General features: G+C 48.8%; 2 protein-coding genes across 4 annotated transcripts; both read right to left on the bottom strand.

The window, feature by feature from the left end:
• Positions 1-1,654: 1,654 nt before the first annotated feature.
• On the bottom strand, positions 1,655-13,982 carry arhgef7b (Rho guanine nucleotide exchange factor (GEF) 7b). Of its 2 annotated transcripts, XM_062446856.1 has the most exons (22): positions 13,540-13,982; positions 12,489-12,572; positions 10,997-11,081; positions 10,731-10,864; positions 10,364-10,565; positions 9,668-9,756; positions 8,620-8,714; positions 8,417-8,512; positions 7,617-7,739; positions 7,367-7,505; positions 7,050-7,109; positions 6,499-6,645; positions 6,324-6,410; positions 6,116-6,194; positions 5,878-6,023; positions 5,499-5,708; positions 5,237-5,330; positions 4,969-5,061; positions 3,986-4,168; positions 3,091-3,190; positions 2,788-2,842; positions 1,655-2,659 (listed from the first exon to the last, which is right to left on the bottom strand). In XM_062446856.1, the coding sequence occupies exons 1-22, from the start codon at positions 13,702-13,704 to the stop codon at positions 2,537-2,539; spliced, it is 2,589 nt and encodes an 862-aa protein (XP_062302840.1). In that variant the 5' UTR covers positions 13,705-13,982; the 3' UTR covers positions 1,655-2,536. The 2 variants fall into 2 exon arrangements, with proteins under 2 accessions (XP_062302840.1, XP_062302842.1); XM_062446858.1 differs by lacking the exon at positions 3,986-4,168 and having other exon boundaries at positions 13,540-13,976.
• A 450-nt stretch (positions 13,983-14,432) lies between these two features.
• eif5b (eukaryotic translation initiation factor 5B) lies at positions 14,433-25,549 on the bottom strand. 2 transcript variants are annotated; one of them, XM_062446541.1, is made up of 24 exons: positions 25,394-25,549; positions 22,840-22,959; positions 22,678-22,747; positions 21,827-22,541; positions 21,340-21,545; positions 21,054-21,204; positions 20,746-20,844; positions 20,539-20,637; positions 20,277-20,342; positions 19,781-20,097; positions 19,598-19,709; positions 19,283-19,338; positions 18,971-19,038; positions 18,678-18,819; positions 17,995-18,126; positions 17,633-17,815; positions 17,362-17,523; positions 17,049-17,180; positions 16,723-16,854; positions 16,561-16,637; positions 16,287-16,451; positions 16,034-16,172; positions 15,725-15,886; positions 14,433-15,628 (listed from the first exon to the last, which is right to left on the bottom strand). In XM_062446541.1, the coding sequence occupies exons 1-24, from the start codon at positions 25,426-25,428 to the stop codon at positions 15,521-15,523; spliced, it is 3,648 nt and encodes a 1,215-aa protein (XP_062302525.1). In that variant the 5' UTR covers positions 25,429-25,549; the 3' UTR covers positions 14,433-15,520. The 2 variants fall into 2 exon arrangements, with proteins under 2 accessions (XP_062302525.1, XP_062302524.1); XM_062446540.1 differs by having other exon boundaries at positions 19,283-19,393; positions 19,602-19,709.
• Between the last annotated feature and the right edge of the window lie 337 nt (positions 25,550-25,886).

The following is a 25,886-nucleotide window of genomic DNA, read 5'->3' as shown; positions in this document are numbered from 1 at the left end:
GACAAAGGTGACTTATCAATTATTCATTCCCAATGGAGGCCGGCATGGCATTCTGAAAAGGAGTTGACATTTGAGCCTTTCCACCAACATCTGCAAAATTATATCCTTTCCATTGTAAGTCAATGAAGAAGAGTCAGCGCACCATAAAAGAAAGTAAATTGCCTTGTCAATTTAATAAGGCCATCGTTATACAGCATTCACTCTTCAGGGCTTCTAACCAGGTTTTGAATCAGCTCTGTCACCTTTCACTTCACTATTTATCTCCTCGCCTCTCAGGTATCTCTGTAAAAGGTATAAAGCAGAGGTAGAACTTTGATTTGACCTGTTTTGATACAGAGTACACTAACCGAACCGGTTTAGGTTTGCTCTTCCTTCTTTTTTTCTCTTCAAATGGATTCTTGGTGGTTTTAGACAGTTCCACACTACTACACAGAACGATGTCTCAAAAACCAAACGTATGATTTCGCTGTTTATCCAGGGCTCTTTGACTAAGTCGTAGATGTCACAATGTCACAAAGGACAGTAAACCCAGTCATTTAGATCGATCAGAGATCTGTGTAGTTTCAACAGTAACAAGAGCATTATCAACAACTCAGAAGCAAGTTACTCAAAGCCATGTGTGGAGGTGTTATATTAATGGCCGGCCAGGTAACATTTTTGCTCTATCTCTCTGTCTCTTTATGTGGCAACCAAGCTAGCACCGGTGGCGGCTCTAAGCTTTGTCCTCATGTAAATTTCTGCTAGGTGTCATTCTCTCTTTCCAAATGTCATCCCTTGCTTTCGTACCAAACAAAAGACGAGCCTCACTTGTCCGCTCTCTCTCTCTGTTCCCGTCCCTTTTCGCCTTTTTGTCACTCTGACTGGGCCAAAGCCAGCGATTAGATCTCCCACAATGCCTTGTTTGGTCCCCATGGACTGGAAGCCTTTATGATGCCTTTGATTTGGCCTCATTGTTTGTTATAATGGTGTGTTGGAATAGAGAAGGAGTGTTCTTCAAGGCAGTAGGACCAGCCTGGCCTGAGACTGAATAGGTGTATTGTCACCCTACTGTATCTCTTTAGGTGAGTTTCAACAATACCCCCCCCCCCCCCCCCCCCCAGTCTATATTTATTGTACTCCTCAGTGAGAATAAAGTAGCCTTTTCAGGGTGATGTTATCAATTAGAATGAGCTGCAATGTTTGACGACAGAATTTGATCCAAAGGTAGGTAGGGGGGTTCAAGTATGCTTTCTGTCGACAGAGAGATCCAGGGGCCCAGGCTCCATCATGAGTCATGGCCAACACCTTCATCCATCCCTCCATCCCTCCGTTTCTCTCCCTCACAGCCCAAACCTGGATTACCGGTGGGAACAATGGGATCCCAGCAGTGGGCAGACGGATGTGGACAATGGTGGAATTAGAATGGAGGACTTATAGCGCCCCACAGGCTTATGCCAAGACAAAGGTGGGCACAAGCCGTCAAGAGGGTTCAGAATGTTTCAGTACCCTACCTCGATCCCCCCTCCACATAAAAGCAGCTTTGCCGCGCGGTTGGCTCATCCGCTAGCGGCCTAGACACAGGCCAACACACCATCACCTGCGGTGCCAACACAGACCACATGGATCATCAGCATGGGAACATCAGCATGGAACATCAAATGAACAGGCAGTGAGGAAAGATTCAATTGACTGGTTTTAATCAGAGACACAAACACACAATGAGTGTAGAGCTACCCGATGACCCTCATTGGATGACAGTGACGGTACTATACCGCCCCCAACACACACACGCATGCCCACACACACACACTTCCGTCAATTTTCTTAAATACATAAATTAATGAGTTAAACATTATACCATAAAGACGGTCGTTTGCATTACAGTTCATAATTGGTCATGTTGCATTTTAGTCTTTTAGCTTAGGAATCTGCCAGAAATGTCAACCTCTTAAAGAAAACTTCTCCAAGGCACACTTCATGATGTTAATTAGAAATATCAAGGTTCATTTCTCTATAAATAATAAGTAACAAAAACATTTTTAATCTAGGTAAAAAGATTATGGGATAGCTTTGTAAATATGATTCCAATGCATCCACAGTATTTAGACAATTAGACAGGTTTCAAACCTTAAAAAAAACTTTAAAATCACATCAGCATAATGTTCCAGTACTGTATTGCTCAAGTTTTCCATTGGAAACATTTTGAACGAGGAAAGAGTGTTTCCCAGTCAGGGTTGGCCATAGTTTCCTATAGTACAAAGCTTAGAGGAATGTGGGGGAGAAAAGCTTCAAATGGAGCATCAAATGAGGAAATTATTGCCATTGCTATTCTATTCATTGCTATTGCTAGTCTATTTGTGGACAACCTGCCATGTTTGTTTTGGTTTCCCTGAGACCTTGCTCTACAACTCAGAACAGGAAGCATGGTTTTTCCACCACTTCCTGCCAGTCTCAGTTCACAGTTTTACAGCCTTATAGGATGGCTTTGTGGTCATGTGGTCCCCGTTGAGACGTTCTGATTGGACGTTTCCTCGCCCTATGTGACATCATGAGAGTCTCAGAGGTTGGTCTCGTCCCAGGAAGGGTCGTTCATGCTCTTCAGCACCCTTCTCACAATCTTCTCCAGATCCTTCCTGGCCCTCTGCTCCTCCTCTAGTGTCCTTCGCATTCTCTTGTTGTCCTGGCAACACAAACAAAGATGGCCACATATTGTGTGAACCGTCGGCACCTAACTCAAGAGTGGTGGTCAAGCACTTTTTGCGGAATCATAACTGATCCCCAACCCTGATTTGGACCTCAACCACTGACCTGTTTCAGTTCCTGCAGCTCATCTTTGAGGCCGTACACCGTGTCCACCAGGGTCCTACAACACGGTAACAGGCATAGGTGAACAGTGCTGAACTAAACAGCATGCTCTGGTCAACGTCAAGTTACCAGAGACAACCCCTTTCACAGTACTACAAACGAGTCCCATTATATTAAAACTATAATCAATTGTGGTACTTCAGAAATGAGAGCCCCCACCGCATTGGAGATCGACATGAAACAGTTGAAGCAGTTAGAGCAGCGGTGCGCCTCGTCAGGAGAATGGAAAGTCAGGTGGTTTCTTACTTCTCCTCCATGACGGTCTGGCCGTTGCTCCTGGTCTCCTCCACGATGATCTTCTCCTCCTCGGGGAAAAGCATGTGCACGCCTGACTCCTTCCTGGATCCTGCCGGTGAAACAGAGAGACGTGGTAGTAAGGAACAAGCTCAGAGGCTCGACGGGGCTGACTGTAGATAGATTCGCTCAACTGGAGAGACCTGAGACGTGTCTCGATGTGTCAAACGAGCCTCCTTTTCACATTACATCCCTAGCCTTAGATACACCTCCCTTTCCCTGTTGTCCATGAGAGAACCAGTGTGTGTAGGTGTAGGCTTTATGGTGTAAAGAACAGTGTTGGAAAGCAGCCACAGACCCATCTGCCGAGGGAGGATCAGGACAGACAGGTGTGCCAAGGCTCCAAACCTGGCAACTCAAAGCGGCTGTCTTATCGCCCATTCATCTCTAACGATCTTTCAGACATATACAGTAGGCTTCAATATCAGATCCTCAAAGCAGACACAGTCCCCAGACAGCAGCATGTTTACTGAAGGTCACTGAATGGAGCTATGGAACTCGACGCCCAGTTCTTTGAAGTTTATAATGGAGGAAGATAGGAGGAGGACAGAGGGGAGACTGGGCAATTATCTCATCTTTGTCCACCGAGGTCTCTATGGACCCAATAAAAAGGTGGGGGGGGGTTTTTGGTTTCTCCTCTGTCACTGGAGAATGGGTGTGGGGAAGATGAAGAGCCTATCACTGTAAAAAAAAAAAGAAAAGCTGCCTGGTTCGTAATGTTTTACAGGAAGCATCTAAACTGTGAAGTGGCCTGGATTGGTCGGTTGAGTGGAACGTAGGGGAGGGGAGGAGTCGAAGGGGGGGGGGGGGGGGGGGGCTAAATGGGAACAGCAGCAGTGGTTCTTACGGGAGACAGAGGAGGTCCTGTAACTATGTGCGTTCCAAATACTGTCATAGTCTGAGTCCTCCGATAGGTCGGAACATGGCTCCGCCCCCCGAGTCGTGTTAACCGGGCCGCCGGGGGCATCCGCGCTGGACCGGTGGGCGTCGATGAGCACATGGTTGTGCATCAGGTCGGTACCCTGCCATGCTTGGGTGTGGGGGGGTGAGTCAAACCGTACGGAACGGGTACGGGGGAGTGGGTCAAACCATTTCAAAAAGGGGCGGGGGGAGCGGGTTAACCCATACGGAATGGGTATAGAGGAGTGGTTAAAAAAAAAAATCAAAACGGGAATGGTCAAAATGGTCAAACCAGAAGGGAAGGGAAGCATGGGTCAAACCATATCAAATCAGAAGGTGAGGGGATGTGCATGTCAAGCCACATGAAAACAGAACAGGAGTTCAAACCATTTGGAGGTGGGGGTTAAATTATTTTGAATGGAATAGGTGACATTAACATGATATTTAATAAGAAAATATATATTCCAAAAACAAGGCCGTGTCAAACCATGTAGGATGAGAGAGGCAGGTTTGTGGAGGTGTAAAGTGCAAAGCACAACATTTAAAAAGCAAGGAGAAAAAAGGATTTGGGAAGGGGTGTGTGTGTGTGGGGGGGAGGGGGGGAGGGAGGGAGGTAATATTGCAAGGAAAGTAATATACACAGAAAAGAAGAGAGAAAAAGGAAATGGGACGAGAAGAAACAGCAGAAAGACCTTTGTTAGAAGATAGAACAGTGTGACAGCTCATTAAGCACACAATTGAGAGTCGACTAAACCACTAGCTTTATACTGGTCTAGAATAGAAATACCATGACATGCCCCAGAGCTAAGATGGACATACTAACATTAACGGTGGAGATTAGTACAGAAACAGAGAGACCATGCATGAAGTGAGCTGGAAGCAGAATGACAGTTGGTGTCTTCGAAAAGGCTCCGAGTTAAGAGTATATACTTGAGTTGAGTGTCTGGCGTGTTTTAGCGCTGGTGCAGTATGCCTCGATGACTTTCAGAATCTGAGCATCCTCCTCCAGTGCAGCTGCCGTACCTGGGAGGGAAGAGAGAGAGGGGGAGCGAAAGAGGAGGGGTGAGGAGAGGGAGGGGAGGAGAGCAACAGAAAGAGGGAGGGATAGAAAAAAAAAAGAGAGACAAGACAGCTGATAAGCCAACGCAAAGCCCCCTAAAAGCAGGTCAACATTTCCTTGGGTGGTGTGTTAGCATACTCTTCCTGACGCTGAAGTCCTCCTCAGACGGCTTCCTCTCTGGTTTCCTCTTAGGAAGCAGCTTCTTCATGCTCTTGGGGCTCTTGCTCAGGTCCTGCATGAGAAGGGGGGAGAGGGGAGGAGTGGTTAGTGTGTGTGTGGATAAGAGCGATCGAGGTACAGGCAAATGGGAAAATGTGTCCAAACTTTTGACTGGTACTGTACATGTCCTGTATGTGTAAGTGAGTGAGTATGCAGTGTATGTCCACGTCCTACACCGTACCTCCTTGTAGCAGAGGGCAGCAGAGGGCCTGAGTGGGGGCGCGGGCCGCAAACAGCTGAGGCTCCAGGGTTTGGGGGTGCTGGGAGGTTCCAGTGGGGGCCAAGGCAGGGAACCATGGGAGGAAGGGTGGGGCAGGGTGTGGTAGGCCGGAGCCCCACTGGTGCCCCTGCTCTCGGAGAGCCTGGAAGGGGTCAGGGGCTGGGACGGAAGCTGGGGGCGGACACACGGACACGTAATGATAAGATGAGACTCCTAAATGTAGCGTACGTACATCGCTTAAGTACAGTAACCCTGCTGATTCTTCACAACTGACATCTGTGGACATTGAATTGTGTGTCTGTGTGTGTGTGGGGGGGGGGAGGGGGGGTGGTGGGCGTACCGTGTGACAGGGAACTGACTGGGGTTTAGAGGTGGGCGTGGCCATGGCAAGGTCGTGCTTATTGGTCAAGCACTGGAGATGCTCCACCCACTCCTGCTGGTCCTGCTGGCTGTCACACACTACCTGCATCCGCTCACATTGGCTGCCTATCACACACACACACACACACAATAAGCTGCTGTGTGGAGATGTAGGGTATTGGTCGGTTTAATGTGACCAGGAGAGGAAAAGGTTGTACCAGATATCTCAAAGGCATTCTTCAGGATCTCCCCGTCCTCCAGTTTGGAGACCAGCATTCCTGTAATCGGCAGTCTGCCCTAGAAATATTAGGGGGGGGGGGGGGGGGGGAATAAATAAATACAGAAGAAAAAGAGATAGGTTAGATTAGATGTGTGTGGTCTGAAGTTATGTATGTGAGGCGAGGGGGGTGAGTGTATGTAATATACCTGGTAGATAAAGCCACTCATTCTGGTGCTGGTAGACAGCATAAGGAGAACTTGAGGGAACAGCAGGAAGTAACGCTCATTTTTCTCCTGAAAGACACACATACACACACTGGCTGTGGATCACCAAGGACATGTAGACCGGACCCAAGGTCCTAGGGTTCTGTGGTCCTAGTACCTGGCTGGCTTGGCTGTGGACCAAAGTATGGGACATGTAAAGCACCGGGCCCAGGGTGGTGATGTCATTGCCCTCCCAGCGTCTGATGGAGTCAGTGAGGATCTGCAGCTCCAGTTCCTTACGCTTCCGAACCCCCTGACACTGGGCCTGTCACCATGGAGACACACACACTGGTTTTCATGCCACTGATTTACACTGCATTGTATTCAATCCTTTTTAATGTGGTATGGCACACAAAGACAAACTGAGATAGCTACACACACACACACACACAGTCTAAGCCGGGCACAGAGCCACAGAGGAGGGCAGCCAAACGGAGGCTGCAGCCAGACAAGGGCTTTACGCTCAGTCCTGGATAAGAACCACTGCTGATTACACACACACACAAAATGTCACCTTGACCAATACTACACAGCTCAACAGAGAGTGCGACAACAAAAACATGTGATATACAGGCATAGAAAATGCATACAAAAGAGTTCAATTAAATCCTGAAAAACATATATTGATCTGTCAAAGTGACAGAGAGATAGGGGGGTGGGGGGACTTACAGAGAGGCTTTTAAAGGCAGTCATACACAACTGGATGTCTGGACGATCAAGGTGGTGATCCTGTAGGTGGAAGCACAGGATTCAGACACACAATCAATATCTCTCGCTCTCTCTCTCGCGCTCTCTCTCTCTCGCGCTCTCTCTCTCGCGCTCTCTCTCTCTCTCGCGCTCTCTCTCTCGCGCTCTCTCTCTCTCGCGCTCTCTCTCTCGCGCTCTCTCTCTCTCGCGCTCTCTCTCTCTCGCAGTCTCTCTCTCTCTTGCACTCTCTCTCTCTCGCACTCTCTCTCTCTTGCACTCTGTCACACACACACACTCACTTCCATGTGCCTCTCCAGTTCTTTGAGCAGGGTGGGGTACTTGTCCAGTCTCATGAAGGCTTTACTGAGACCGGTGGTCAGAGTCAGAATACCTGGACTGTTGGCTCCCTTCGCCTCCATGTAGTCCCCTAGCTCCTTACTGCAAAACACACACACTTTCAACTTTTAAAAGGAAAGTACTCCTTTGGTCCGCAAGACACTTCTCCTCTCTGTCACTTGAGCATTAAAACACACCCACCCGCGCACCTACCTGTGTTCAGTGAGGATGCTGACTGCAGTGGGATGATTGGAGCAGTAGGCCATGTACAGAGCCTTCATCTGGGGCATGAGGTTGAGGAAGAACCCCCCTACTCTCTGCTGGCTCTCTGGAAGCCTGCACACAAGCACGCGCACGTCAACACGCGCAACCTGGATGTGCACAACTCGCATCCTGTTTGCAACACTCAAAAGCCGTACCAGTGTTTGCCCCTAGGTGTCACTGTGGCCTATTGAAATAGCATAGGGATGTGGGAGTAGCCGTCATGTGGTTTGAAGAACAGTACACCCACATATCGGCTATGAAAGAAGTGCTGTAAAAAAGAGCTTAATATAATTCTGGGTTCAGTCTTTAATGGACCCAGCTGGAAAGAAGATCTAACATAAGCATATTCTTTACAGCTGGTCTGGAATCAGCCATCCATTTTCTGATCATATCCTACCCCAGCAGAGTGGAGCCCAGAAAACTGACCACAAACAGGGGAAGTGTTCCATAGGTGGAGGGGGGGGGTGTTATTGTTCAACAGGAAGGGGCTTTTGTCTTGGTTCTTGCCCCTAGTGACAACCAGGAAGTGCTATTTGAAGCACAGGATAGAGTAGTGGGAGAGACAGCACGAGAGAGAGAGAGAGAGAGAGAGAGAGAGAGAGAGAGAGAGAGAGAGAGAGAGAGAGAGAGAGAGAGAGAGAGAGAGAGAGAGAGAGAGAGAGAGAGAGAGAGAGAGAGAGAGAGAGAGAGAGAGAGAGAGAGAGAGAGAGAGAGAGAGAGAGAGAGAGAGGGGAAAAAAGCAGACTAACTTGGAGCATTCCTCCAGGGACTGGACCAACATCTGCTGAAAGGTGGAGATTTCCTCCAGGTTCCCCTGAATGTAACTGACGTCTGCACTGGTCAGTCTAAAGAGAAGACGAGGAGGAGGAGATATTAGCTGTCATGTTAGATTCACATTATTCCAGAGAACCATTGCATTATTTGTCTCTCCCTCACACACACTCATACCCACCCCTCCGAGGAGTGCAATGAGCGCAGGTATGAGGACAGCAGGGTCTGTAGCTCGTTAGAGTACTCAGTCTCTGTTTCCAGAATGTTCTGGAGAACCTGTGGGAACATATAACATTTAATAGTGACACTGAGCCTGATGGACACACGCACACACACACTTTCTTCCTCCTAGAAGAAAAATAAAAAGACAAAGGAGACAGAATGAGGACAGTCCATTGGTTTGTCTGTTCATTACACAACCTAACTCCTGCCATCATTATCCCTCATGAAGAGTAGCCTTCTCCACCGGCCGTCATTTCAGGGGACCATTAGAACCACAGTGCAGTGGAGAGAGCTCCTGACGTCCCATTTTCAACAAATCCCTTTGTTTTTCAGCTGTTTTTAAGTCATTACCAGGGTTCAATAGAGGGACGTTCTTTTTGTGTGTCTGTGTGTGTGTCCATCTACAGTGGATGCCCGTCTAATCCAACCCTGTCATGTCTACAGAACATGCTGTTCTGAGGTGGAAGCCTACTGTTTCTATGTTGTGTTTATTTGTTCCGTTTCCAGGCCTGCAGATAGAAGGGAAAGGGGGCAGGAAGTCCTTCCCTGAACACCACAGGCTCCTCTAAATAATATAGCAGCACAGCCAGCTCTCCCAGGATGCCTTGCAAGCGGCAGCCTCTTTTTTGTAGTTAAACGTGAGACAAGAAGATTTTCTCACTGATCTTAGATGCCCGAGTCACCCTTTCATTGTGTGACTGACGCAGGCACACAACACGTCGTCACCATGTGTGTATCTGCGGGCACAGACACAACAGCCACTCCAAGTGCCCTGAAGACCAGCTTGGCCTAGGAGCCAGTGAGACGGAATAACCGACCTACATTACAGCATGCATGCCAACACTGACACACTCCTTTTCTCTCTCACACACACACACAAATGATCTCTTTCTACTTCTCCCTCACACACTATCTAGTTATGTCGTATCAGGAATTGTAGGGTTGGTTCAAATCCATTTAATTCGTTGCAACAGGGCCAGGTCATATCTCATATCTCAGATCCTCACCACATTGTAATAGGTCTTGCTGATGGCTGATGTGTCCAAGCCTTTAGGAGGGCTCTTCAGTGTCCCGGACTTGGGCGACACAGGCTTGTCTGTGATGGAGAAAGATGGATACAGTGAGGGAGGGAAAGAGAGGGAGGAAAAGAGAGGGAGGGAAAGAGAGGGAGGAAAAGAGAGGGAGGGAAAGAGAGGGAGTAAGAAAGAAAAGAAACCTCCTGATTTTGTTTGAGTTACTTCCTTCCTTCCTTTCTCTCTCTCTCTAGGCCATGGAAATGCATGGGTCTATTTCCTGAAGTAAATCCAGTAAATCAATGTGTTACACCATGTGCTTGGCCGGCCAATCGATAGACTGGTTGTTGGTGGATGAGCCCAAAATACACACCCAGTAAAAACAAGCTCTGCAACACTAAGTGAGAAGAACTTGTTGGGGGACGATGGGAGTCTCATGGAGGCTATCGAGCCATTATGCATTATGCATAGCTTAACAGACTGGATGATAGGCACATTTGGTTTTGTTCATTCTTGGACTTTTGGAACCAGAGGTTTTGCAAAGTAATTAGAAGGGTAGTTGTATTTCCTCCAAGCAAGAAGGTCTGCGTTTACATACAGTATGTATCACAAATTCAAATATGCAATCTTCTGCATGGAATTGACAAAAAAGTGAAAACTCTGAAGGTTTAAAAAACGGGTCACACCCACCGCTGCCTTTGACCTCGCGGACATAGTTGCTCGGGAACCAGCCTGTCCTGCCGCTGACCGACCCCTCCCACCAGCCGCCGTCCTCCTGCCGGCTCACGCTGATTATGTCACCCTTGGAGAAGGAGAGCTCATCCTCATTGGTCTGCTGGAAGTTGAAGCGTGCCCTCACCAGGACCTGCTGCCCCCCACTCTCTGACATGTCCTGTAGAAAGAGGGAGTAAGGGAGGTTAGATGAAGAAAACAGAAGCCATCTGTTAACCTTGATATTCCTCTCATGGTCCCTTATTTGTGCTTTAGTTCATGCTGGATGTGGTTCTGTGTGATTCTAGAAGGTTCTGCTCAGGGTATACGGTTCTGCTGGACTCACCAGGCTGCGATACTGGTGCTGAAAGAGCTTGGAGGAGCGTCCGTGAGGAGACTGGGTGTTGAGAGACTCGAATGACTTAATCCTCAGAGAGGAGGAGTGTCGTGCACACACGCTGTCACAGTCCAACCCAATATCTGGAAAGGAGAGAGACAGGTCTGCAATGAAATACAGGCTTGAATTGTATTGGTAACAGGAAGTGCTCACTGATTCATCGTTTATCAGAAACACACAGAGATACACGCAAAGACAAACACATGTTTCTTTACCTTCTGTAGCTTTGTTCAGGGCCACTAGAGAGTTGAGCACTTTGGTGAAGTTTAGTCCCTGAAGGAGATCATTCACCTCAAAGGGCTTGAAATACAACAAGAGGAGGGGAGGGAGGGGAGGAGCCAGGGTGAGGAAAGGAAATTATTTTTTTAGACTAGCCAAATGGAAAACCTATTATGCTATAGAATGCAACTCACAGGCATGTCTAGATAATCCACACATATAGTGATCTGGTTATCGTCACAGTTAGACACCATGGCATTACAAGTTAAAGGACGGGGGACTGTGCAATGTAAAAATCACAACCAATAGACACACACACCTTCACCACCCTGTCTGGACGGATTAGGCTATCCCCCAGACTGAGCCCCCTCTCTAATCTCTAACAATGTACCCTGAAACACACATGCCACTAAGCAAGCCCAAATTCATTCAAACGGACACATCACATGCATCCTGGTGGCTCAATCTTCCCTGACACAAAGTAACCGAGTAACCGGGATGAGTGTAACCAGTACATTTCTTGATTTCAGATCAAAATGGGGGGGAGGGGGGGGGGGGCAAGTAATTAAGGGAGAGGGGGAAGGAAGGAAATACTGAGAGTATCCTTTACAGAGATGTTGTACTGGGCCAGAAGCCAGAAGCTTTACATTTAGTCATTTAGCAGACGCTCTTATCCAGAGCGACTTACAGTAAGTACAGGGACATTCCACCTGAGGCAAGTAGGGTGAAGTGCCTTGCCCAAGGACACAACGCAATTTGGCACGGCCAGGAATCGAACTGGCAACCTTCAGATTACTAGCCTGCTTCCCTAACCGCTCAGCCACCTGACTCCCTCAGGTGAAACAAGGTGTGTACTAAACAGGCCTTGTTTGAGAGGCCTCCCTTCCAAACCCCACCTAGTTTGCTAAGAATTCTAAAAGAACAGCAAACGCTGAGAGCACCACCAGACAAAAGAGCCCCAACACACCCTGTCTGATATCTTACCAATGTCATGACATGGGGAAATAGCCTTCCAGCAATATTGCCATCCTCATTTCTTCTCTTGCAATACATGCCACACTATGGCATCCCAAACTCTAGTTGGCAATGCATTTCCTTTATGCGTGCATATGTGACGAAACAAAATCAGTTCATAGCCAGTTGTCATTCTCTCCACCCTGCATGGCCATAAGACTTACGCTAACATATCTGTACTGTGGGCACAAGATCTCCGGAATATGACCTTGTTTTAAGTTTGACACTTTCAATATTGGACTAACTTTGTTAGACCTAAAGTCTTCATGACGAGAATTTGGGCAAAAAACAAAACAAAGCTGTACTTAGTATCGGTTGTAGCCTATAGGATACTCCTTCGCGGATTAATAGACTCAAGTAAATAGTGTACTCTACTTTGTTTGTAAAACAGTTCTTACATAAAGCATGTCTATATGTTTACAATGCGAGACGTTTGGTATATTATTGTAAAATCCAGCGGGTTACAATGCTCACCTCTACACGGAAAGAGCCGCAGCCCTTTAGAAACTCCCTGATGTTAACCTGGCACTCGCTGTCATTCCGAGGTTCTTGCAAGACCTGTGGACGAGGAAAGAGTTTTGTGAGGTAAATCCCGTCCGGTACACCTGCACAATCTTCATGGTTTCCATAAACTGAAAATGTTCGGTTACAACTCACAAGGTCATATTATTTCTGATGAGGAACGCAGAGAATAATGTAAGAAAATAAATGCAATTGCAATCTTTGCCCCTGCGAAACCTCCGTTTGGGAAACAGGATTAGACGAGGAGGAAATGACGTTTGGTCCATTCTACGGTTGCAAACATGCAACTCCACCTGTGTTCTGTCTGTTTCCCATGAACAACATACATGTGTTTAGAATCAGTTTTTGTGCAATAGATTTATTGGGATGTAGTGCAAAAAGTAAAAAATTGTCATCATGTTTTTCTAATTGATGCAATGTTATCATTTGATCATTGTATTTTGACGCTGTTCAAAATCGGCACATTGCCATAAGAATAAATGCAGAGCAATAACATACCATCTGCCCAATATGCCCGAGCAATTCTGTACAGGCCTGATGTACGTGCTGTGAGCGTGTATAGCCTATCACGCTCTCACACACAAATCAGCCTCTTTAAAACGGGGAATGTCAGTAATTTTGCTTCTCAATGTTGGGTGACTGTACAAGCAGTCCCATCAACAACATTAAAGGTATTGGGTTATCACCCCATAACCTTATACGGTTAGTAATGAGACACAAATGTGTTAGATTAATTTTCCTGATTATGAAGGCTACATTTTGATAATAAAAAAACATGAGGTAGGCTATTAGCTCTAAGGCGCACAGGAAAGCCTAGGTTGAAGTAGACAATGCAAACATCTGGGCATATTTGGCTGTACAACGTGCTCCAAACAGTCTGTAATTGTCCCTATTGCGCCCATTAATCATAAGGCCAAGAGTGACGAAATATCTTGTCAGTCTAGTAAGTGAGGCCACAATGGTGTATTTAGTGTTGGCTATTCAGAATAATAACTGTACATACTTTTTCAACGGAACCCGGGCGCAATCTCTCCAGCAGCTTGCACAGGACTACCCCATCTTTAAGCGATGACTGCAAGAAGCCCTCTGGATCCGAGATGGTCTTTTTTGGCGATTCCAAAACCCCCAACGTTATTAGCCAAGTTACTGTCTGTTCCGCCGAATTCATGACTATCACACTCACTCTTTTATCCTTCGATGTTTTCCAGCGCACATGTGGTGAATCGCATAACTCACAATAATAACAGAAGTAGCTATTTCAGATCTATACCGACTATTTAGTCAGTGGTAGTCCAATGTTGATTTTCCAGAGCCCTGTGCAAGTGGTTCCTTCGTTTTCGCGTAACTGGTCTGGAATAATGTCAATTAGCCTACCCTATCCTGCTCCCTTATCCCGGAATAGTCTGCTGCCGTGGGCCAATAGATGACATCACTTTACTGTCCATGTCAACTATGACAGTGTATGTGAATGCCCCCGCTCTGACAGTTAAACATTTTACCATATTATTCTGCATCCTTGAATTAATGGCTTGCTGGCGTGTCAACACACATTTTGTACTTTTAGATATCTGGCACCTGCATCTATGTTCATCTTTAACACGTTTCATATTTACCACGTGTTATACAGTTGCAGTGCGAACTATATCTTAAAACAGCGAAGGCTGTTCAATTACATGGAAAACTAGCCTATTAAGTCTACAAATTCCAAAGGTTGTCTTTAAAATAATGTGGAAAGAATTGGTTTTAACAAACACAAGTGATTAATTTAGGATCCTTCAAACCCTGCATTATACCGCCCCCTGCTGAATTGCTCGATATGACAGAGCATAAACGTGGAAAATCCAAAGACCCACAAAATAATAATCAAAATCATATACATTATCATTCAAAAATAAATCAGATTGTGTATTTTCCATTTCTATAAATATGCAATTTCTTTATTGGGGTTGATTGTTGTATTTCTCTTGTACATTTCAAACAAGTCAGGAGGGATGCTTGGGGTCACCTAGTTCATTCACGGTGAGGAGAACACAATGTCCGTAGGCACCTGTAGAACCAACTAACAGGGTGGGGCCGATCGTGCCGATATGAGTGAAACTTTTAAAATGACCATAAAAAGAACTGCATTCAAGAAAAGGTAAAACACTGACAATGCAATATTATTCGGACGTTAGAAAACTTCTGTAAAGCAGGTCTTCCTTCCTCTTAGCCCGATTCCTCCGCACCTGTGGCCGATTCGTCTGCACCTTCTCAGAGCTCAACTTCGGCAATCTAGATTCTTCGTTGGTGCAAAGCCTTCCACTGACTATACTGACATTCTAACTAACTCTTAACAGAAAGGTTATGGTCTCTTGGAACGTATGGTGCCAAAAGGGCTGCCATATTAAAAAAAATCAAATCTAAATCTTAAACAGAGTTTGCCAAACTCTGGTACAGTAGCTAGCTGTGGCCCCTTCTCCCATTTCCATCTCTCTCTCAAGTTCCGATCCTTTCTTGGAAGGGGGGGGGGGTTGCGTGTTTGTGCAAATGGGAGGGGCGAAGTCTCAAGCAGAAGCCAGAAGGTGTAGAGCGAGAGAGAAGAATAATGCAAAAAAAAAAAAAGAAAAAAAAAGAGATGATTTGGAAGAACAGGCACGTTGGAATAGTGTGTGTCAATGCTGTCTAGACAGTCACTGTTAACAACAGTGGAAATTGTTCAGTTTCTCACAGAAAAACACACCTTCTTATTTGTCACCACTAAACACTACACTCCCCTCTCCCTCCTGGCAGACAGGGGAGGGGTGAGGGAGAGGCAAGGGTAGGTGCAATCCCGCATATCTCTCCCCTTAAACCGAGTGTATGGATTCAGTGGGATCTATGCCTTTTCTTGATCAGATGTCACATGATCCCGTGTGTGTGGATGAGTGTGTGTGTGTGTGTTTATATTGATGTTTACACCACGTGGCTGGCTTAAAAGATGGAAAGGGGGGTGTTTTTGGTTCTCCTCAGATGATCTCGAAGGTCTTCTTCAGCTCCATGATGAGCTGCCAGTCCGTCTTGGTCATCTCGTCTCTGAACCAGTTCTTCAGCGCATCGATGGACGCTCGCGTGATCTGGGGAGGACAACCCACCATTTCAAAGGGGTCAAAGGTGCCAAAAGACATGCCTAGCTGGGATCCTGCCCCTCAGCCAGTGCCGGGAGGGCGTACCTTGCTGACGATGAAGTCGGTGGCCTCGAAGTGGCGTCCGTACATCTTGGGAGACTCTCCGGGGATGGGCTCGATCTTCACACAGATCTCTTGGCCTTTCTTGGCAGAATCCACCGTCTTGTGGTTCATCTCAATACTGGTGATGATGCCAATGTCCACAAACTGAAAGGGAGACGCATAGGATGAGTGGCTTGATGAGTGACGCCTCGCCTCTAGAATACATTGGGACATACTGAAAATCTTTCCGGGGACTAGTGCGGGTATGAGGACACAGCTATTGATAGACTCTCCTCCTCCTCTCCCACTTACTCCTTTGGAGGGTACACAGAGAGGGGTGCCCTGTCGGAGGACGCCCGCCTCCACAGTGACTCCAATGACGATGGGGTCCCTGGAGTTGAAGATGAACTGGGGCAGGATGCGGAGCTTACAGGGGAACACAGCTATGTGTCTGGAGGGAGGAAGATGGAACACACCGTTACCACATGCAGAGCTCGGCCACCCGACAATCTAAAGGCTGACGCATGCCTTCACATGAGTATCGAGACACAGACACACGACATACTTGAACTCGTCCTGCTTCTGCTTCTTGTAGTCCTCCCGGTACTTGGTGAAGGCATCGAACAAGTGGTAGATGATCTCGGCGCTGAAGATGCGCACGCCCAGGCCGTCGGCCATCTCCTGGGAGTCCCTCTCCACCTTGACGTCGAAGGCCAGGATGGTGGCGTACCTGAGGGGCAGGTCAGGGGCGCACGGTCACAGACACAGCAGCATGGCGCCGTACGAGAACACACAGATGTCATGTAGTCCCAGGAGAGAAAGGAGGGAGAGTATCCTACTGTGGGTCGTGCTCCAGCATAGCGGAGGCCTTCATCACATCTTTCTTATGGACGGGGCCGATGTTGATGCCAGCGTACTGCGGGGGCCGAGGATCGGAAACTAGCGTTAATAAACAGGTTCTGAAACGGGTCGGAAAAAACGGTGTGTGTGTGTCCACTCACAGGCACTTTGGAGGTGCGTAGGAACTCCAGCAGGGCCTCCAGGGAGCCCAGCGTGGAGGCCTGGACGTACACCCCCTTCTCCTCCAGCTTTATGGAGTTGAGCGTCTGTTTCAGCTCGCGCACCAACTCGTCCTGTACACATAGCGGACACGGGGCGTATCAATACTGTGTGCGTGTACATTCAGGCTCATCCTGCACAGAAACCGGGATTTTGTTGTCATTTTGAACGAGAGGAAATTAGAAAGCAAGCGACCCAGCTAGCAGGAGAGAATGAGGCAGAGAGCAAAGGGGGGGGGGGGGGGGGTTCAGGGTGTGTGTGCTCTTACCCTGAGCACGGGCACCTCGTCGTCCTTGTGAGCCACCAGCAGGGGGAGCCCTGCAAGGGTCTTTTCCAGGTCCTTGCCAAGAATCTTCACCCCCTGCGCGGTGTTCACCTCCTTGTGCTTCTCATACTGATTCTACATACACAAAATAAAAACATGAAGGGAACCGAACCGGGATAAGCCAGGATAGGGAGCAGCACCTTGGCTGAATGAAAACACTGGCGTCATTCATCTGTCCAGACAGGATGCAGATCTGTTCCCAACAAGCACTCTTGTCAAGTGAGGACAGGCAGACGAAGAGAGCGCTCATACGGACCTTGACCCTGAGCTCCTTGAGGGGCGGGGGCAGCAGCAGACCCCTGATCTGGGTGACGATGGGCCCCTCCACCCCTGGGACGATGATTGTGTCCCCTTCTCTTAGGTGCCCGTTGATAAGAATCACGTCGATGGTGGTCCCCATCCCTGGCAGGGCTTTGACCTGGACACACGCACAGGGTTAGGGATGCCATGTCACCAGACTAATTGGAAGGATGCAGGCACAAACACGTGGGTGTGGTGAAGAGGGGTGTGTGGAGGGATGAGCTCACCTCCATGACCTGGGCGCGGAGCTCATCGCAGTGTGCCAGGCGGCGGGCCAGCATGGTCTGGGTCAGCTCCACCAGCAGGCCAATCAGGTTGCCCATGCCGTCCCCGGACACGGCTGAGGTGGGTACCAGAGAGACGAAGGTTCGTGGGTCCTTGTTCTCGTGGAAGAGAGCAGCGTTGAGACCCTGGTGGAAACACACACACAAACAGAGAAACACACACACAGACAGACACAGAGTTGAAAACAGACTGTGTTTTTTATTTTTTACAAATAATAGAATATATAGTAAGACTGTGAGTGGGAATGTGGCTGGAGACTCTGATAGGTGGAGACTGCAGCATGGTGATTGGCCGAATGACTGACCTGCTGCGCAAACTCTACAATGACGGCCTTGGCCCTCTCGTCAAACTCATCCTTGGTGTTCTTCTTCTGCTTCTTCAGAGCGGTCACCACGTCTGTGTCCGGGCTCTTCTTCCAGTCATATAGACGGTCGATCTGGGGGGGGGGGGGGGGGGGAAGAGAGAGAGAGAGAGAGAGAGAGAGAGAGAGAGAGAGAGAGAGAGAGAGAGAGAGAGAGAGAGAGAGAGAGAGAGAGAAGAGAGAGAGGAGAGAGAGAGGAGAGAGAGAGGAACAGAACAAGGATGAACAAATACAAAAGGTCTATCTGGTTTATTTCATACTTCTTTCCATCTTCCATCTCTCTCTTCATTCCCGCTATTTGTCCATCCAACCATCCCCCATCTATCTCCCCGACAAATTTTCCATCCACTCATCTATTTCTCCATCCATCTCTATTCTTCCCTCCCTTCCTCCTTCAGTGTGTGTGTGTGTGGGAGTCAGGTGGCTGAGCGGTTAAGGAATCAGGCTAGTAATCTGAAGGTTGCCAGTTCGATTCCCGGCCGTGTCAAATGACGTTGTGTCCTTGGGCAAGGCACTTCACCCTACTTGCCTCGGGGGGAATGTCCCTGTACTTACTGTAAGTCGCTCTGGATAAGAGCGTCTGCTAAATGACTAAATGTAATGTGTGTGTGTGTGTGAGACCTCACCTTGTTGAGTGCAACGATGAAGGGACATTTCTTCTCCTTGAGCAGGTTGATGGACTCTAAGGTCTGGGGCTCCAGGCCATGCATGATGTCCACCACCAGGATGGCGATGTCGCACAGAGAGCTGCCCCGGTTCCTCAGGTTACTGGAGCGCACGCACACACACACACACACTTTTAGATACAGCACCCAGGCATGGGCTGTGATTGATAGGCAAATGCAAATTCCCAAATTCCCACAGACTCACAAAAGCACACACACCAAACACACACACTACAAAAACAAGCTGCACACACCTGAAAGACTCGTGGCCGGGTGTGTCAATGATAAGCATTCCCGGTATTTTGATGGTGTCTTTGTCCAGCTGTGGAGGAAAAACAGTCGACTCATTACCACAGTGCTGTCACAACAGAAATACTCACAAAGGGTTGCCGGTTCATAGAAGGACCACAGAAGAACTCCAAAACAACATCCCCAGCTGATAACAGCTGTATTTTAGAAGGCCCATGGGTGGAGCAGGGAGCCTTCCCTGCTGTCCCCTCTGTGTGGGGGGCTGAGACTGAGGGAGGAGGAGGAGGTTTTGGGGGGGGGGGGGGGGGTGTACTCACGTTCTTCACCATCTTGGTCTGCTCTATGATGGTTTCCAGGGGGACGTTGGTGGCCCCTATCTGCTGGGTGATGCCCCCCGCCTCCCCATCCTGGACGTTCGTGTGGCGCAGCTGGGGACAGACACAACTTTTTAGAACACATGGATGTGGCAGTCCAGCCTCAGGTCAAAAGTGCTTCATTCATTTTTGGGGGGTTTATCTTTGGATGACAGCATCCGCTAAATTGCTAAAATGTCAATATAACATTGAAATCAGCAGAAATGTGATCGTGCACCCCTGTGTAAAAACACACATACATCCATGGCAGCGTCGCACACACCTTGTCTAGGATCTTGGTCTTCCCCGTGTCGACGTGACCCAGCACACACACCACGGGCGAGCGCAGCTTGTCCAGGTTAATGTTCCTCATGTTCTCCTGCCGCCGTTTCTGTGGGCAGACCATAGCGTCAAACCAGTGGCTGACCAGGTGTCTGTCTGTCAGTGTGTGTGTGTGTGTACCTCTATCCGCCTCTTGGCCTTGTCATACAGCCTCTCATCTTTGGTGCGGCCGTCGTCCGAGTCGCTCCCGCTGCTCGAGTCGGAGCTCTCCCTGCCCCCCTTCCTCTTGGCCGCCGGGGGCTGTGCCACGGCTGGCTCGCCCTCCTTCTTCTTCTCCTCTTCCTCCTCGCTCTCCTCCTCGTCGTAGTCCTCCTCTTCCTCCTCGTCGTCGTCCTCATCGTCCTCCTCCTCGCTCCCGTTCCCCCCCGCCCCCGGCTGGGGGGCAGGTTTGGGCTGTGCCGGGGTCTCCTTCACCTCTATGTGCACCTTCTTCAGCTCTTTGGGACAGACGGATGGAGGGAAAGAGAGAGAAGGAGGAAGTGAGAGATAGTTTTTTTTGCAAAAGTTGCCACAGCAACTAAGAACGGCCAAGAACACCCCTTTAACATATCAAAGATTGTAAAGACATGCAGTGTACATGGTCTACACTGTCCATCTCTACCATCTCTAATGGTACCTTTCTCTTCGTCGCTGGCTATGGCCTCCCAGTCATCAACAGCAGCTTCAGGCTTTGGTTCTTTCACTGACAGGGAAGAGAGAGAGAGGGAAGTAGGGACCACAGGTGTAGAGTGAGGAGAAGAAAAAGGTTTGCAGCAAAGATCTCCGTGGACTGGGAGCTTATTGGAAACACAACATGGTAAAGGAGAGCTGCTGATCAGCTGCTGATCAGCTGCGATCCTTGCGAGTATGGCACGACTCAGTCAACCTTGCTCGCTTACCTGCTTCTGCTTTGGATGTCGTCGCCACTGTTGCCGGCTCGGTCTCCATGGCAATGGGTGGGGCTGTCTCGGGCGTGGGTGTTGTTACCTCTGAGGTTTCTGGGGGGTGGGGGGGGGGGGTGGGAGAAGGAATAGGCAATGAGGCAGACACACAGAAGGTGTGTGTGTATGTTGTTGGTTTTCATGTTGAGCGGCCTGGGCGGTTACCTTCGGGGGTCTGGGCGGTGGGCTTCTTTTTCCTCTTGTCTCCGTACACGGGCTTCTTCTTCCTCTCTGCCGCTGACTCTTTGGACGGCACCTCCACACCTGCAGGGCACAACAGGTGGTTAGGCTGAGGTAGGGTGAAGGGCACAGCTACCCCGGAGACAAGAGGACAGAGTATTCTGCACGGAGGTCTGCCATTACCGGACTATTCAAAGCCAGGCCCAACGGAGCGTTTCCTATTCCTCTACATACCCAAGTCTTCCTGTTTCAGACCATGTAGCTGGGGTCAGCAGGTCGTCGTCCAAACTCACCCTGTGCCTGCAGCAGTTTGAGCGTGGCCTCGGCCCTGGCCCTGGCGTCCTTCTGGGCCTTGGTGAGGAGCTTGCCCTCCTTCTTCAGCCTCTCCTTCCTCTCCTTCTCCTTCAGTTTCTTCTTCTCCTTCCTCTCCTGCTCCAGGCGTTCCTATGAGGGAGCAGGGGGAGCACGGAGGTGAGAGGTCGGAAACACTTCTGGATTCTATTTCGGACCGACTTTCAGCGTCTCTCAGCTGTGTGTGTGTGTGTGTGTGTGTGTGTGTGTGTGTGCGGTAGGACCCACCTGCTCCAGTCTCTGCGCTTCCTGCTCCTCCAAGCGTCGGAGGGTCTCCTCCTCCTCCTTCTTGGCCCGCTCCTCCTCCTCCTTCATGCGGGCCAGGGCCTCCTGCATGGCCTTCACCGTGGCCTTGCTGGGGCCCTTCTTCTTCTCCTCCTTCTCGCCCTTCTTCTTCTTCTTGTCTTTCTTTTTCTTGTCTCCCTCGGCCTCCTCTGAAGAGACACAGACGTCAAACGTGACTTGTTGACATGAATGTCACACATTCAATATTGAGTTGATATTGACAAAATGATAATAATACGTTTATATAATAATACTCTAATACATTTCACTTAAGCGGTGAATCAAACAGAGTATTTATAAAAGACAGAAAGAGCCATGGCAGAGCAGGGAGGAGAGAGAGAGAGAGAGAGAGAGAGAGAGAGAGAGAGAGAGAGAGAGAGAGAGAGAGAGAGAGAGAGAGAGAGAGAGAGAGAGAGAGAGGGGAGCTCACCTTCTCCTTGGAGGTCCGCCCCCTCCTCCTGGTCCTCGGGCGGGGCGGCCTCGGCTGCTGCCGGGGCCGGTTCGGTCTTCGCCACCGCCTCCTTCTGCGGGGGGCCTTCCGTCCCGTCCTCCTTGGTCTCCTCCTTCTCTTTCTCCTTCAGCTTCTTCAGTTTGGCCCTCTCCTCCTCCTTCTTCTTCCTGTCCCGCTCCTTCTTCTCGGCTTTCTTCTGGGCGGCCGTCTTCATCTTGGAGGGTCCTTCCTCCTCCTCCTCGTCCTCACTGTCAGCCTTAGCCTTTCCCTTTTTCTTCTTCTGGGCTTTCTTGGAGGACTGGGATGTGTCGTCGTCGTCGGAATCCTCTTCTCCTTCTCCGACTCCGCCTCCACCACCACCACCTCCCCCTTTCCTCGCACCACCATCCTCATCGTCGTCTTCTTCCTCGTCCGAGGCGGCCTTGCGGCCCCCCTTCTTGCCGGCCTTGGGCTTGTTGCGTGTCCTAGAGCCCTTGTCCTCAGAGTCAGAGCCAGCAGGAGCGGCAGGCACCGGCGCAGGCTTTCTGTCTCTCTGCCCGCCTCCGTTTTTCTCCGGGTCGCCCGGACCCGATACCTCTTGGTTGTCGTCGTCGTCCTCATCCTCGAGGCTGGCGTGCTTCCCCTTCCGGGTCTTCTTCTTCTCTGCTTTGGTGGGCACCGCCGGCTCCGCGGCCGCTGCTTCTTCTTCTGTGGCGTCGGCTTTCTGCGGAGCCAAAGAGACACGACGTAAGCCTAACTCTCTAACAATACATACATGTCCTGTACTAAGCCCTACACTGAGGGAACGGCTTAGTGAAGATATAGGCCTACTCCATGTGGTGAGTGGGCAGGTTTACCTTTGCTTTTGCCCCTCCGGTTTCTATCGAAAGTTCCTCCAACTCTTTCAAGATGTCGTCCTCACTGCGGAGAAAAACAAGACGTGTGTCATCGCTGAGTAGCTGAAACCAGGCCCCTTCAAGACTGAGCAGATGGAGGCGGTCCGGTGAGCTTACTCAAAGTCATCTTTTTTTCCTGCTCTCTTCTTCTTCTTTCCTTTGGCCTGTTCTTTGGCTGCTCCGGCGCCCTCGATCTCGGCGGCTAAGGCGTCAATGTCGATGCCGTCATCTTTGGCACTGGAACACAGGGGACATTGAACACACATGCTTAAAACGTCCATATTACTGAATGTATGCGAGTGTAACATTTCTATTATCTTTGAGAGGCCTTGAACGGCAAACTAGAAAGAAGATACAACTGGCACAATATCACACAAACAAGCCCAACCACCCCCTCCCTACCCGCCTTAAGACAAGGCAGTGTGAAACAGACAGTCATTCATGCAGCCTGCAACAGACAGTCATTCGTGCAGCCAGTCACAGAGCAAGCGGACGCTTTTGCAAGCGTTTGAATGTACCACATCAACCCAGACACCTGAGGCCAGACACAGACTGTGAAGCACACAGCTGCTTCTGGAACAGAGCCGGCCTGACCCTGACTCACAGGTGCCACTCCACCCCCAACCACCTCCCTCCTGGCAGTCCCTACATGAAGTCAATAAGAAAGCTAGGAGGACGACGCTCATGTGAAATTGCAGTCCTTGACAAGAGGTTATTGACGACAACACTTGTTTCCAACACACCCAGCACTAACAGCTCCCTCCTGAATACCTCCACATAGGCCTACGGGAACAAACCAAAACCACAAGACGTTTACCTGAGGCTGCACATGAAGCTATGAGTCTTGAGGAAAGAGCCTGTGTTCATTGCCTCAGCCCTTTATAGGGAGTGGGTGAGGCTTTTCCTTGCATGCCTGTTGCATCAGCAGCATTGGGAAGCACCTCTGTGTTAGGAACAAGGGGCCACACACACACACGCACACGCACACACACACACACACACACACACACAGAGAGAGAGAGCTGTGCTCAGCACAAAGCCTACTAGATGACCAAGCTAGGTGAGACATCCAGTGCCTGTGGGATTAAAGACCGGATACATCCGTCTGAATAATAAAGACGGTTATGCTGGAGGTAGAAACGTATTCAAGCTAATAGCTTAGGGGTATGTGCAACAGCCAGGGGGTTGTGTTAAACCAAATAGAACAGTACTAAAAAAAAGCCCATGAGAGAACCTACATTTTGGATGTCCCAGAGATCCCTCTCAACTGGCACCCATTGCAAAAAAAGGTGAGCCTACATTTTCAGGAGAAACTGTAGTCTTAAGTTGCTGTGCACCATGTCCCTCTTAACATGGTAGGCTGATGGCAAGCGAGAGAGAGATTGACTTAGCTAGCCGCCAGCAGTGCACTACCACCAACAAATGCCCTGGTAGCAACCCCAGGGTGTGAGTCCACTTATCATGTGTTGAAGCTTATAGACAGACAGACACCTGCAGGTGCCATCTCCCAGGGTGGGTCCACATCTGATATGTCAGGGTGCATCTCAATAGTGTGACATGACTTCCTCTTCTCATTTGCTTCCAACATCTCTAGTCTCAGCACTGAGATTTAATTAGTCAAAAGGAGAACCGTGCCAGTGGAAATGCATTGTTGTGCACTGTTCATGTTTTTTGCTGTTTGCAAGGTAGTAGGCATTAAGAGGTTTCAAGCGTTCATTACTTCAACTGAGGGAGAGACAAATAAGTTGTTCCAGAGAATCATGGGCCTGCTATCAAGCAAACTCGCTACCTAATACATATGAAGAGGTCACCTCTTTATTTTCATGAAACAACTAAACATAATTCTGTCCCTATTGTGACAATAATGTTCTTATGTTCATGGGTAAATTGCCACAGTGACAAATACTCTAATATGTAGTCAGTATTGGTGATCGGAATCAGAATTAAAATGTAATATCTAGTAACAAAAGTTTGTGACCATGCTGACTCTCTTTTAGACAAAGCCTGGTCATTTCTCCATGGTGGCTGTTAGGTGACTAGACAATGCTCACCAGCCCTCTCTGTGACAGCACAATGAAAAAGATGATGTTGCAGGCCAAGCGGGCAGCCAAGCTGCTGCGACTGCTCCTGTCCTGACTCGTGCAGTCAGTCTTTCGCACATTTGGCTATTTAGCTAGCTAACATCTATGTACAAGCGAGTTGTTCCGTTGATAAAGTCATTGACAATCACGTATGGCAACAATAATGCAATGGTAGCTAGCTAGATGACTGATGTTCCTTCCCATGTCCCCTAGGTTATCTGGAGAATACGTTACACGCTAGCCCATGTTAGCAAGCCGGGACTTAGCTTGCTGTAGGTTTAGTAGCTGTCTAAGTGACAAGCTATGAAAACAAGCTTGCGAGAGTAAATCAGCGCCGCACTTGCAGGTCACTTCTGTGTGGGTATTGTGGCAATGTTTTTAGTCGAAATGCTTACTAGCCAATGGCTTACAATTGTCAAGACTTGTCACGTTACCATTGAAAAGAAGGCCTAGCCAAAGCAATCTGCCGCCACATGAAACCATAACGTCTGCTAGCAAGTTCTCTAGTCATGCCTCTACACTTGTCACTTGTCACACACAATCTCTATTCACACCTTATATGCAATTGAGACTAATTACTTAATATTTACCTGTCTTCCCCTGACTTTTTCTGTTTCTTCCCCATTATCCCGTTTATTTATCCACAATGTGCAGCCTCGTTGCTCGCCGATATTACTCGGTTCAAGCACATATGGTTGGTCTCAGGGAAATTGCGCAAGCGCTCTATCTAAGAATGTTCATGCCCATCATCCTGCGCACCAAGTTGCTGCACCAAAAAGGAACAGCTATGTTCCTTTTTCCAACTGTACCGCCCCCTAGCGTGCAGGTGTGCAGGTGCGTGTAGTGGTAGTTCGCATTCTGCTACCAGGTGTATGGAAGCAAATCAGTGACATCATGTTTTGAATTTTAAAAGGCATTGAATACTTATTATGGAAATTTAAACACCACCGAATTTGTTGGTTTTGCATTTACCTCTTTAAGTGTGAGATACAGTGGATCTTCCAGCAACGGATATTACGTCAATAAGAACAAAGTCACTGAAGACATAGACATATTTAAACTGAAGCATCTTCAACCTCTCCC

Source organism: Osmerus eperlanus, chromosome 21, assembly GCF_963692335.1.
Source record: "Osmerus eperlanus chromosome 21, fOsmEpe2.1, whole genome shotgun sequence".
Lineage (NCBI taxonomy): Eukaryota > Metazoa > Chordata > Actinopteri > Osmeriformes > Osmeridae > Osmerus > Osmerus eperlanus.
Note: the sequence above shows the minus strand (reverse complement) of the source record. Positions and strands in the feature narration are given on the sequence as shown.